The sequence below is a fragment of the Chenopodium quinoa genome, unplaced genomic scaffold (genome assembly GCF_001683475.1).
Source record: "Chenopodium quinoa cultivar QQ74 unplaced genomic scaffold, ASM168347v1, whole genome shotgun sequence".
In the NCBI taxonomy this organism is placed as follows: Eukaryota; Viridiplantae; Streptophyta; class Magnoliopsida; order Caryophyllales; family Amaranthaceae; genus Chenopodium; species Chenopodium quinoa.
The window spans coordinates 4,272,052-4,286,219 of record NW_018743510.1 but is presented as its reverse complement, the minus strand read 5'-3'; the positions used below and the strand labels follow the sequence as shown (position 1 = coordinate 4,286,219).

Here is a 14,168-nt window from a genome sequence, read left to right as displayed (position 1 = left end):
AGACACCATCTCGAGCAACAAATATTTTGTTCTCACACTAATTGTAGAACTAATACCCCTTTGTTTCTTTTGGATATCCCACAAAGAGACACTTATTAGATTTTGGGTGAAGTTTGTCGGAAATTAATCTTTTGACATATGCTTCACAACCCTAAATCTTAAGAAAAGACAACCGTGGAGGTTTCTTTGTCCATAATTCATATGGAGTCTTTTCGATAGCTTTTGACGGAGCTCAGTTCAGTGTTATTGCCCCGGTTAGAAGTGTGTGTCCCCAAAAAGAGATAGGAAGATCGCTAAGATCCATCATTGATCGAACCATGTCTAACAAAGTTCGATTTCTCCTCTCGGACACTCCGTTCCATTGTGGAGTTCCGGGAGGTGTCGACTCTGAGAGAATACCATGGTCTTTAAGAAGATCATTGAATTCATAGCTCAAATACTCGCCACCTCGATTCGAGCCAAGTGCTTTGATTTTCTTGCCTAGCTGATTTTCCACTTCACTCTGAAACTCTTTAAATTTTTCAAAAGATTCAGATTTGTGTGACATAAGGTAGACATAGCCATATCTACTAAAGTCGTCCATGAAAGTGATAAAATACGATAACCATTTCTTACGGTTGTGCTCATTGGTCCACATAAAGACTATTTTCTGAATGTGCCGTACCATATAAAACATTATTGAGATAAAATGAACAACTATTGTCTTTTAATCGAATTTCAAATCCCTTGGCGTCCAACACCGAAATTGAAATAATGTTTTTGGTAATGTTTGGAACATGATAAAAATCTTCAAATTCTAAAATAAGCCCAGACGGCAAAGACAAAATAAGTGTCCCAATGGATACCGCCGCAATCCTTGCTTTATTGCGGATCCGGAGGTCCACTTCTCCATTCACTAGCCTTCTAATATTCCTTAGTCCGTGAGCATTAGAACAAAGGTGTGAGCCACTTCCGGTATCTAATACCCATGAAGCTTTGCAAATAAAGTTAAGGTCTACAACATATATACCTGATCCAGAAGTAACGTTGCAGTTCATCTTATCCTCCTTGAATTTGAGGCAATTCTGTTTCCAATGTCCTTTCTTCTTGCAGTAGAAACATTTGGAATCAGATTTAGAAGAGGCTACCTTCTTTTCCTTGTTACCCTTGGTAGTTCTTGACTTAGGCAAAAAGGACTTCTTACCCTTCCTCTTAAAGCCTTTCTTCTTACCCGAGCGCTTGAATGGCTTGCCTTTCTTGATTATAAGCATATCATGCTTCCCCTCATCCTTAAGCGTTTGCTCGGCTTGCTTCAACATTCCATGAAGCTCGGTGAGGGTTTTCTCCATGCTGTGCATATTATGCTTGCACTGATCAAAGCTTTGTGGAACGAGTGGAGAATAATGTCAATTGCCATCTCAGTTGAGTACCCTGTGTCGAGCCTTTCTATGTTCTCAAATAATCTGGTCATTTTAAGTAAATGTGGGCTTACTAGCTCTCCTTTCTTGAGCTTGCTCTCAAGGATCTGCCTATGGGTCTCAAACCGCTCAGTTCGGGCCTGCTCTTGGAACATATTCTGAAATTCAGAAATGATCTCAAAAGCCGTCTCCTTTCCAAAGAAGTTCTTTTAGAGATCCGGAGACATTGTGGTCAACATGATGCATTTAACATCCCTATTAGCAGCGTGCCATCGGTTTAGGGAAGCCTGAGTAACCTCCTCATCAGGAGCGTCGGGAATCTCCTCATCAAGGACATATTCCTTTTGTTCTTGAATGAGAACTATACACAAGTTTTTTTGCCAATTTGTCCCATTAATTTCTCTTTATCGAGAATAGAACGGAGTGAAAATTTGTTGTTGTTGGTATTAGTTACAGATATGATTCTACAATTGAAAGAATTTTCAATGAAAAACCATTCATAAAACCAATAAGTTTAAAATTTAAAGCATACATGCAAAATTTCAATCTTATTGAGCGTTTTGTCCACACATTTAAAATTGGCCTATTTCGGCGAGAGTAAAACGATTCTAAGACCCCAAAATTCAAAAAGTGATTAAGCATGCTTTGTCTTGTCTTAAAACTTAATATTTTAAGGTAAGAAATACAAATGCTAATAGCTCTAAGCTACTCTTGGTTCGATAAAACGTTGCATCCAATGCTTTCTTGACGTTTTATTTCCATTGCCACGACATCTAAGGACTTACTGATATCGTTGAGTCAAACCAAAACTAACGTGTATGTGATGCCTTGCTTTGGCAAGCGCACCACCATAACTTCCTTCCCTATGAAAGTAGTAATGCCTTGCTTTGGCATAGCCCATTACTATTCTCATTAGTTTCGTAAGTTTAATTTTTAGAATGGCAGATTTAACTCAATTTTCTTTGGGACTTAGGGTTTCTATGTTGGTTGATTTAAGTGAACTAAACTAATCATTCAACATTCGAAATCCTAAACATGCATCTAACATTGCAATTATGTAAGAAAAATATATAAAGCATAATAAAGATGCATTTGGCAAGTAGCATGACCCCTTGAACTTGAGTCTTCAAATCTTCAAGGGCCTTCGTTGCATCCTTTCGGCTCGTCTTCTTAGAAACACCTATAGAAAATCTAGGAGTAATCTAAATCATTTAAGTACAAAAATACTTAACGGCACACAGTCCGTATTTAGATTTACAAAAATACAAAATGAAACGCAGTCCGTATTTACTATCCTAGTTGGGCCCCACTAGTTGTCATTATGTAAAACCTGCATTAGAATATCTATTCCATTCATTCATCAACTAATGTGAATGGCCTATACATTTTACAAAGTAAAACAAGCAATAAAGCAAAACACGCGCAAACTAGTAACTAACTTAAGTGGTTAATTGATAAGTCGTGTTTTGTGTATATTATTTAGCTTGTTTTTAGTTGGTTTTATTAGCTTAGTCGAATGTTTTAGTCCATTTTGGTGTAATTTGGTTTAGTTTCGATGATTCGATACTTTTATGGGTAGTTTCGTTGTTTTTGATGTATTTCAGGATTAACGGAGTAATTGAGTGGAAATGAAGCAAAACGTTGATGAAATACTTGACAAATATGACACCTGTTCACTATTATGCTCATAACGTTTGATATACAAATGATAATAGAGTGATTCAAATTGCATTGGAAAGTAGACTTGAACACCTTTCCAACGATATATTACACGCCTCAAACGTAGCTTTGGATATGAAGTTATGACTGATTTAATATGAGTGATACGCGCAGCAGAGCAGGCACGTCCGTGCCCAGCAGTCAGGCACGTCCGTGCCTGGAAGACAGACTCTGCAGCGTTTTTATTTCTAGAGAGGCACGTCCGTGCCTCTTGGGATTCTTGTGCGCCAAGGCTTGGCCGATTTTCTTATCTTTTTGGGCTTGTATATATATTCTTTAGCTTTGTTTTTCTTGGGGGATTCATTAAGTTTATATTTTTTTTCAATTCCTATTATTAAGAACTAGTTCTCTCTATTTTATTTATTTATTTTTTCCTTACTTTTGTAATTCAAGATTCAAGATTTACACTTTCCGCCTTCAATTCAATTCAAGATTTGGTATTTTCTTTTAATCTCTTGTTTCTTAATTATGTTTTCTTCAATTATTATTGTTATTGTTTATTTAATCATGTGTGAGTAGATTCTTTAATTCAAGATCTAGTGTAGCCCTATTATTATTGATGCATGAATTAAATCTTTAAATTCTTTAACAACTTTAACAATTCAATTACTAAATTGATTGTGATTATGCCAATGCTAGGTTAGACGTAACTATAGTATTGCGATTATTCCATTGTTTATATCACAGCGAGAGTTGGGTATAAACGGATTTGAGTAAATTAATTTAGGGTTTGATTCATAACACGAGAGTAGTTATGTTTGATAATTGGGAAGTGAGAGTAACGTGTTTAATGTCTTTAACATGCATGATACCATGAGAATAGGATTGATTGTATGTTAGGGAAGCCATTGATACTCGAGAGAGATCCTTGGTAATTATTAGGGTTTACTTTTCCCCGTTCGATTGAAATCGTATGTTAAGGGTAGAATTACAATTGCATCGATAATAATTGTGGTGAAACTAGATCTTGGATGTTTTAAGTACTTCATTTAATCATCTTATTTAGCTTATTTTCGAATTCTTCTCATACTTAGTTCTGTAGATAATTGATTATAATTGATTCTTTCTTAGTAGAAATTCGAGTCTATTTAATTATTTTTGAACCTTAGTCTCTTGGGATCCGACCCTTACTTGCCAGTCTACATTAGTATTGGTCTGTTAGGTTATTTTTGATAGGTACGCGACACGCCTACCAAAATTTGGCGCCGTTGCCGGAGATTAACGGTTTCATTAGATTATTTGTGATTCATTTTTGCTAGGCTTATTTCGTTGCTTCGGCTATTTTCTCTTGTGTTTTTGATACTCTTTCTCTAGTTTTCTTGTTGCATGCCCACACGAAGCTCAAGTTCGGAAGATCTCGTACCTTTTGATTCTGAAATCGAAGCAACCGCAAGAAGACGGGCAGGTAGAAGAAGAAGGATAAATCAAACCAATAGAAACATGACGGACGCCACGAAATCCCTTTTGGAGTACGGTATTCCTGATACGACTACCGGACTTATTTCTAGCATTGTCAGGCCACCTGTAACGGCTCAGCACTTTGAGCTTAAGCCACAATTCATTGAATTTATCTCCAATGATTCATTCGCAGGCTTACCGCATGATTGTCCGGTAAGTCATATTGATAGTTTTCTGGAGAAATGTGATACAATGAAAATGAATGGTGTAACAGATAATGCTATTAGACTACGCCTTTTCCCCTTCTCATTACGGGATAGGGAAAAGGAGTGGTTGAGAGATGAAGGCACTGGCTCGTTCGATACGTGGGACAAGCTAGTGAAGGCCTTCTTAGTGAAGTTTTTGGGACACGAGAAGACTGCTAGGTTGAGGAATGAGTTATCCACTTTTAAACAGTCAGATGATGAGTCTCTCTATGAGGCTTGGAGAAGGTTTAAGAGGCTACAGAGACAATGCCCTCATCATGGCATTCCAGAGTGGATATTAATTCAAACCTTCTATAATGGCATGACTCATGAGTTCAGAATCTATATTGATGCTGCGTTAGGAGGCTCTCTCTTGACAAAGAACCCCACTAAAGCAAAGGAACTTATAGAGAAGATGGCAGCCAATGGTAACTATCATCCAGGAGGCCGAAATAATGTGAAAAAAGGAGGTAAGCTTGATGTAGATGCTTTGACTATGTTAGCCAGTTCTGTGCAGGCACTAACAAGCAGGTTTGATAAGTTCCAAGCTGGAACTTCTACTAGCCCCCGGGAAGTTTGTCAAATGTGTAATGTGCAGGGCCATATCGCACCAAATTGCCCGCATAACCCGAGTGTGATGTTCATTGAACAAGACAATGCTTTCTACTCCTCAAATCCCAAAAATCCTTATGATCCCTACTCAAATTCCTATAATGAAGGTTGGAAACACCATCCAAACTTATCATACAAGAACACCCAAGCACAGCAGAATCCATCACCACCACCCCAACCCAACAACTACAACCAACCACTACCCGATTTCCAACAAAGACCATCCATGAACCAACAACTAATGCAACCACAACCCCAAAAATAATCTAGCCTTGAAGTGATGATAGAGAGCTTCATTACCACAACCAATAGTGCTATCCAACAACAAGGTAACTCCATCCAACAGTTGGAAGCCCATAGTAAGCTCATGGAAAGCCAAATAAGCCAACTTTCACAACAAGTGAGTCGCCTATCAACTCTTCAAGATCAAGCAAAGGTTCAAAAAGAACAATGCAATGCTGTTTTCTTGAGAAGAAATGAAGCCTTTCCAAGGCAAATTGTTGAGAAGATGTGCAGTGAGGAGTCTAGAAAAGACGAAAAGGGAAAAGATGTTTAAAGCTCCAAATATGTGGCTCCACCGGCTTATGAGGAACCGATGCCTTTCCCGCAACGGTTGTCAAAAGCCGTGCTCGATAGAAATTTTGGCCAATATTGTGAAGCCCTTAAGAAGGTACACGCTTCTACTCCCTTTTATGATCTTTTAGTTCAAATGCCTCAATTTGCAAATTTTGTAAAGAATATCAAAGATCAACAAGAGGATAAGGAAGTAGCACATAAGAAGGGCCCTACTCTCTTATATGATAACCTACCACCTAAGCTGCATGATCCCGGTAGTTTCACTATTCCCTACACGATAAACGAGAAATTTTTCGATAGGGTTTTGTGCGATTTAGGTGCTAGTGTTAACTTAATGCCCTATTCATTATATGAGAGTTTAGGCTTGCAAGGACTTAGGCCTTCCCCTATTTCTCTTTAATTGGCTGATAGGACCTCTAGACTCCGTGAGGGTGTGGTTGAAGATGTATTAGTTAAGGTTGGTGAACTTGTTTTTCCTGTTGATTTTGTTGTTATGGACATGAAATAAGACCATAAGATCCCGATTATATTTGGTCGTCCATTCCTTGCCACAAGTCAAGTTTTAATAGATGTTCCTAAAGGACAAGTAACCATTAGGGCCCAGGATAAACAAGTCATGTTCAAGCTCTTTGATGAACATAATTCTATATTTGATGGTGGTACTTGCTTAAGAATCGATGCTACTAACCCTTTGTCTTATAAGTATGTATTTGATAGAAATTTCGTGAGAAGCAAGGACAAAATTCCACCCGATGATGTGCTAGGCCACATGAAGGTGAGTTCGGATATAAGGCAGGTAAACAATAAAATGAAGGAGTCACTTGGAGGCAATCATCCCCATGGGCAACATTGCGGAGTTCCCCCTTTGTGTGGTGATCCTGGTTGAGCCAATGAGTATCACTACGGTCAAGCTAAAGACCTTATAAACAAGCACTAAATGGGAGGCAACCCATTCTCGATCCTTTTCTTTTCTTTTATTCTTTTTTTTTTTTATTTTTATTTTTGATTCTCGATGTGGTTATTAGTGTTCTAATTTTTATTATTTTCCCTATCTAAATAGGTGAAAAGAGAAAATTCTACGAAGATGGAGTCCACGAAATAAGGCACGTCCGTGCTTCCAACCTAGAACCGACCCGAGGTATGGCTTTCCCCCTACCCCTCCTAATCAGTAGTTTTCTTTTCCCTTCCCCTTGTTCATTTACCACTGTTATATGCATACATTGAGGACAATGTATGATTTAGCTTGGGGGAGGATATGCTTTTCACCTTGTATATATTAGTTTTATTTCATTTTTTGGGTAGTTTATTTCTTTCTAGTGTCGAATAATATGCCATTGCATGACTATGATTCTATGATTATAACCACATATGTGTGCTTTTTGAAAGAAAAAAAAAAGAGTTTTTGAAACCCATTCATTGAAGTGCTTGGATTTGAGCTAGGTTGTGGCCAGGATGGTCTCCCCGCTTTACTTATGTGAATAGTTTGTGTACCCGGTGAGAGTCTTGAGCCTTATTTGACTGATTTCACTCTACCTCAGTCATGTTTCTTCTTGTGTGATTAGATTGTCCTTCATATAATCGAATTCTTGGTCTTGCTTTTTGACTATTTGAGACTTTTTGATGCATGTCGCGAAAAGATGATTGAAATTCCCTTGTAGAATTTAGAGCCTCCACATTCTAGGCCTTCATGTTTTTTTCTTTTTGTTTTTATTTATTTTTATTTTACATTCACCCGTAGGTTGAAAAAATTTGAGCAATATTAACCCCTTCTTGATACCCTACATTTAAAGCTTTAGAGCTATTTTTCTAGGTTTTTTTTTAAGGTGTTTTACATTTGTTAAGCCCTATGAGTATGAATGATGTTGAAAAAAAAAGCGAAAAAAAAAGAGAGTTTTCGAAAACAAGAGAAAGAGGGGATATTAGAAAAGGGAAGAAAGGAAAGAAAAGAAAAGTGGCCTTAAAGGTTTTTGAAAAATTGAGAGTTCTTCCATTTTTTTTTTATTAATTCCCTCCTCTTTGGAAAAAAAAAGAAAAAAAAGGGAAAGAAAGAATAAAAGGGCTATGTTTATATTGTATGAAGTTGGAGGAAATAAGGTTCGCTTGAACCCGACATTTGAATGTGTAGTGGGATTAGGATTTGTTTTATTTTGAGCACCACATTCCCAAATTACGTCGTCCAACCCTTATCTACCGAGCTTACTTAATATGGATTTCATAATTTTCGTGTTTGCATCAATCACTAAAAGTGGAGAAAGTCAAATTGCAAGCCTAAAGAGGCCGATTCACGTGAAGTTGATGTACATTCTATGCTTAGGTTGAGTGGTATCATATTTCACCCCGTAAACACAAGAGCGTTTATTGTTTTTATTTTCACAACTAAAGTGAGAGCTATTCATGTTTGTGTGAGTTGGTATGGGGAGATGTGTGGTAAGATGTTTGTCAATTCCAAGTATATGAGGTTTATGGTGGTTTTTATGCATATTGACTCTTATTTTTGTTTTCCTCGTGATTTCAAATTGATGGCACATTGTGATGGTTTGAGAAGTTGTCATTCTCCTCCCTTGTGAGTTATGGTCAAATGCTTGAGGACAAGCATTAGTTTGGCTTGGGGGAGTTTGATAAGTCGTGTTTTGTGTATATTATTTAGCACATATTTAGGTTTGCTCATTTTCAATTTATTTGCTCATTTTAAATTTGATTGCAAATTTTCAATCTCTATCAAATTAATCTAACCTAAATTATTGATTCAATTCAAAAAAACATCAAAGAAGTAAATTCAATTAAATCAATAATTGATGCAATTAAACATGCAATTCAATGAGAACAGAACAAATCTCAAAAATCAAAAATTATCATGTAATTAACAAGCAATTCAATAACCTGGTGATTGCAATTAAACATGCAATTCAATGAGAATAGAACAAACCTCAAAAATCGAAAATTATCATGCAATCAACATGCAATTTAATAACCTGGCGATTAATGCAATTCAACATGCAATTCAATGAGAACAGAACAAACCTCAAAAATCGAAAATTATCATGCAATTAACATGCAATTCAATAACCTGGCGAATTCGATTTTGTAGCAGCGATTGCAATTGCAATTACTAAAATCGAGCAAGGCGAGCGAGGTTGGTGTGAACTTGATTATGATTACTTGGAGGATCCAATTCGAAGAAATGAGAAACAGCGTTACTAAGCGTTTAAATGATTGCAATAAACGGCAGTAAAACAGCGCAGAGAGAATAATTGAGATAGTTGAATGAAGATGAAGTTATTCATTAGACGCCATTGATGAAGCTTCGTGGTGGAGAGAGAAGTCAGTTAACTGGGTGGAGAGAGAAGACAGTTAGGCATGGGTTTTAGAAGGTTTATGTGATTAATCACAGCCATTGGATTTAATACAATTTAATGGCTGAGATTTATTCTCACATATAGGATGAGTTCTCACATAGAAGGTGGTTCTCACCGGATCCCGACCCTATATATATATATTGAATTTAAAGCTAGAGGTGTCAGAAAAGTTACCACAGGGATAACTGGCTTGTGGCAGCCAAGCGTTCATAGCGACGTTGCTTTTTAATCCTTCGATGTCGGCTCTTTCTATCATTATGAAGCAAAATTCACCAAGTGTAGGATTGTTCACCCACCAATAGGGAACGTGAGCTGGGTTTAAAATGTCATAAGACAGATTAGTTTTACCCTAATGACGACAGTGTTGCAATGGTAATTCAACCTAGTACGAGGAACCGTTGATCACTACTAGAAATAGGTTGATTTCCGACGGAATCGTTTCGACAGAACTACAATTCCGTCGGAAAATTGTAATTTTCCGATGAAATTTGATCCGTCAGAAAATTCCGTCGGAAAAGTTAGTTTTCGATGGAGTGTATAGTTCCGACGGATTTTTCTCTCGGAAATTAATGCTTCCGACAGAATATTCCTTCGGAAGCAATATTTTCCGAGGGAAAAGATTTCCGTCGGAAGTATTTTAATAAAAAAACACTACTAGAATTTACAATTTCCGACGAAAATATTTTCCAGTTGGAAAATTCTGACGAAATATTCCGTCGGAATTGAATTTAATTTTTTTTTAAAAACCCGAAACTCTCCACTTTCCCTCTTCTCCTTCCTTTTTCCCCCTTTCCCCTTTCTTCTAGATCTCCACTTTTCCCCCTCTTTCTCTTTCTCTCTCCTCACCGCCCTCTCTCTCCACTTTCCCCTTTCTCCTTCCTTTTTCCCCCTTTCCCCTCTTTCTCTCTCCGCTTTCCCCTTTCTCCTTCCATTTTCCCCCTTTCCCCTTTCTCCTTCCTCTCTGGTCCGTCGCCCTTTTCCCCTTTCTTTTTCTCTCTCCTTTTTTCCGCTTTCTCTTTCCCCTTTCAACAACCACAACCGCAACAAGGTTGGTGTATGCCGCCCTTTCAACAACCACAACCGCAACAAGATCCCTCACCGCTTTCAACAACCACAACCGCAACAAGATCCTTCACTGCCCCTTTGTCCTTTGTAATTTTGTAATTTTTTCGATTTTTGTAAGTATGTAATTTTTTCGATTTTTTGTAATTTTGTAAGTTTGTAATTTTTTCGATTTTTTGTAAGTTTGTAAGTTTGTAATTTTTTAAGTTTGTAATTTTTCCGATTTTTTGTAAGTTATGTAATATTTTCGATTTTTGTAAGTTTTTGTGGTTTTGATTTCGATTTTGTGGTTTTTTTTTTCCGATTTTGTGGTTTCAATTTCGAAACTTGGTTGTTGTTTCAATTTTTTGGTGCTTGTTTCGATTTCGGTTGGTAGATCTGGGTTATGGGGGTGGCGAGATGGAGATACGGGTTAGTTGCGGTTAGGTTTTGGTGGGTGTGTTTCGGTGGTAAGGTGGGTAGGTTTCGGTGGGTGTGTTTCGGTGGTAAGGTGGGTGGGTTTCGGTGGGTTGGTTAGTTCAGGCTAGGTTTCGATGGGGTGGTGGGTGGGCCTTTTTTTAATAAAATTTTCGACGGAAATTTCCGCCGGAAAAAGCAGATCTCGACGGAATATTCCGTCGGAAGGGTTATATTTCGACGGAAAATTCCGCCGGAAAAAAGTATATTCCGACGGAAAATTCCGTCGGAAGAGGTATATCCCGAGGGAATCTTTTCCGTCGGAATATTGCGACGGACTTTCGATAAAAATCAACAACAGCCCGACAGAAACGAATCCGTCGGAAATTTCGTCAAAAACTAGCCTTCCGACGGAAATTCCGCCGGAAAAGGTCGAATTTCCTACAAAGGGTTTTCCGACAGACTTATTCCAACGGAATTCTGTCGGAAGACCCTTTTCCGACGGAATTTCCGATGGTCCCGACGGATTTTTTCCGTCAGAATTAAGCTGTTTTCTTGTAGTGGATTCACACAATTGGTCATCGCACTTAGTTGAAAAGTCAGTGGTGCGAAGCTACCATTGCTGGAATATGACTGAACGTCAACGCCTCTTAGTCAGAATCCGGGCCAGAAGCGACGCATGCGCCCACCGCCCGATTACCGTCCTACAGTAGGGGCTTCAATCCCAAGGGCATGTGTCGTAGGCTAAGCTCACGCAGCAAATGCGCCGTGAGAGCCGCCTTGAAGTACAATTCCTACCGAGCGGCGGGTTGAATCCTTTACAGAAGACTTAAATACGCGACGGGGTATTGTAAGTGGCAGAGTGGACTTACTGCCACGATCCACTGAGATTCATCCCTATGTCGCTTCGATTCGTCCCTCCCCCCCATCCTATTCCCTAAAAACACCTATATTTTGGAAAACGAGGTTAGCGGTGCATCTTATATGCTAAAAAATGCTAAGTACGGGATTAAGACAAGTCACAAAGCCTAAGTGTTGGGATGTTGGATGGTGCAAGGGGGCGTGTGGCATGTGCACAAGACATGTGCACCCCAGGACAAGGCATGAAAACCGATATTTTTGTCATTTGAGAGTACGTCGACTTTGCCTTAAGACATGATGATTAAGGATGAATGAGATGTTTCCAGGCACTATTCATGAATCCTAAGGCCCTTTGGGAACCCATGGAAGTACCTAGATGCATAATCTTTCCGGGTGAAAAAATGATATATGGAAGCCAAATTTGAAGGCTTATAATACACCAAATCGAAGCAATTTAGGATGTGTCGGGATCCGGTGTCAAAAATTAACGGAATACTACGGGATGCATCACAGGGTCATATAATATTATTTTGACCCATATATGACCATTATTCGTCTACATAAAGGTCTCGTGAAAGCTTATAGACAATACAACATGCGTGTACGAAAACGGATAAATTGGATGCATAAAGGCAAATTGGATGGTTCTACCCACCCAATTGGACTCCCGGAAGGTATTAGGATCCATGGTAATCATTTCGACAATTTTTATTTCCCGGCCAAAAAAAGTCAAAAATTTCCATATGTATATATATATATATATATATATATAATATTAGAGTTGCCTAGAAAAATAATTGGATTAATCCCAAGCTACCAAAAATGTATATATATATATATATATATATATATATATAATTAGAGTTGCCTAGAAAAATCATTGGATTAATCCCAAGCTACCAAAAATGTATATATATATATATATATATATATATATATATATATATATATATATATATATATATATATATATATATATATATATATAAATATATATATATATATATAATTAGAGTTGCCTAGAAAAATCATTGGATTAATCCCAAGCTACCAAGAAACAAAAACCTAAATCTCTCTCTCTTCTTTCCTTCTGTGCATATGTGTGACGTGTGCATGTGGTTGCTCGTGATGGTTGATTTCTCCCTCCACTCCGTAGAAGGTGGTTCGAAGGAGGTTCGTGCCCGACTATCTAGCTATAGTGGAGGTTCAATCTTAGCCCGTGGACTGAATAGAGAAGCAATACTTGGGAATCTTATTCTCCTTCAATTTGTAGTTAATCATTTGTCGAAATCACGTGTCAAATGTATTAATTATGTGATTCTTTATTTGTTATGCTTGTAGATCCTGATTAGGTGCAAACAAATATGATTCGTGAAATTCCGAAATTACCTAAGCTCCTACAGTTTCATAGTGCAAGATCTACTTGACGATCGTAGTTTTTATGAAAGAAAATTTTATTTGATTCAACATCTTATGTATTTGTCAAATATTGAAACCATAAACTTAAGTAAAAAAAAAAAACAAAAATCCAATTCTTAACATAATTTGTGACATACATAGCATTATGTACTACTCTACCATTATTACAACAATGATTTTTTTTTTAAGGATTTCTATTTTGCTAATAATAGACTCTTTCATAATAAATTAATTTTACAAAGTAATAACTTAGGTAGATTTATTTTTCTATAAATAAATATAGTGATAATTAAATAATAGTTGTTGAAAATTATTGTACATGGCACAAACCTAGTTGTTTGAATAAATTAAAGACATATTTCGTATTTGATTAAAGATTATTGATGATGTGCGTGATTGCTTTTTGCAATTAAATATAATAATTATTTTTTTGCCTAATTTTGTAACAGTAGTACTGGCCAAGTGGGGTACTAAAGTCTTTTCAAGAGGACATCACAACTTTCCTTCTTGACTTATCTCTACCTTTTAAAAGTTTGAGATAGCTTTTATCAATAGTATTCGAAAAATTATATCTAATAATATTTATTTACTTATTTTCCCTTACTAATGAGAATTGCTTCTTTTTTGAAACTTTTAAGAATGGTGTACAGATATTTATACCCCTAAACATTTGTTTACACATTATCTCTCATTAATGATGCTAACTAAATTTGTGGTATATAAGGCCAAATCAAAAGATCTCGCTGGACATAACTAGCTATGGTGCGTGGATCGCGACATTCGCCGGTCTAGTGTAATTAAAAATATTAACTTTATGAGCTGATTGTTTTTGTTAAATCAAGAAGCAACTAACCGTCATGTAATTTCTTAATGCAACTTTTTCTTACAAAAATGTCTACTAATTTTATTAAGGAATTATCAATACAATTTTGTTGAGGTCTGATTATCAATTTTATTAAAAAAAATTTAGCCGGCCATGAGTCATGTGATCGAACAAAATAATATATATATATATTTTGTATATTATTTGACCTTAGCTTAGTGCCTGCAAAGGAGATGACAATCACGTACAATGATTAAGAAATTACGAATGAAGATTTGTTAGGATTTTAAGATGGGCTAAAGAA

General features: G+C 36.9%; 1 protein-coding gene across 1 annotated transcript; it reads left to right on the top strand.

Annotated features, from left to right (window-relative positions):
- The first annotated feature begins 4,556 nt into the window (after window positions 1-4,556).
- Window positions 4,557-5,636, top strand: LOC110739822. Its single transcript, XM_021920306.1, has one exon. The coding sequence runs from the start codon at window positions 4,557-4,559 to the stop codon at window positions 5,634-5,636; it is 1,080 nt and encodes a 359-aa protein (XP_021775998.1).
- Window positions 5,637-14,168: the final 8,532 nt, after the last annotated feature.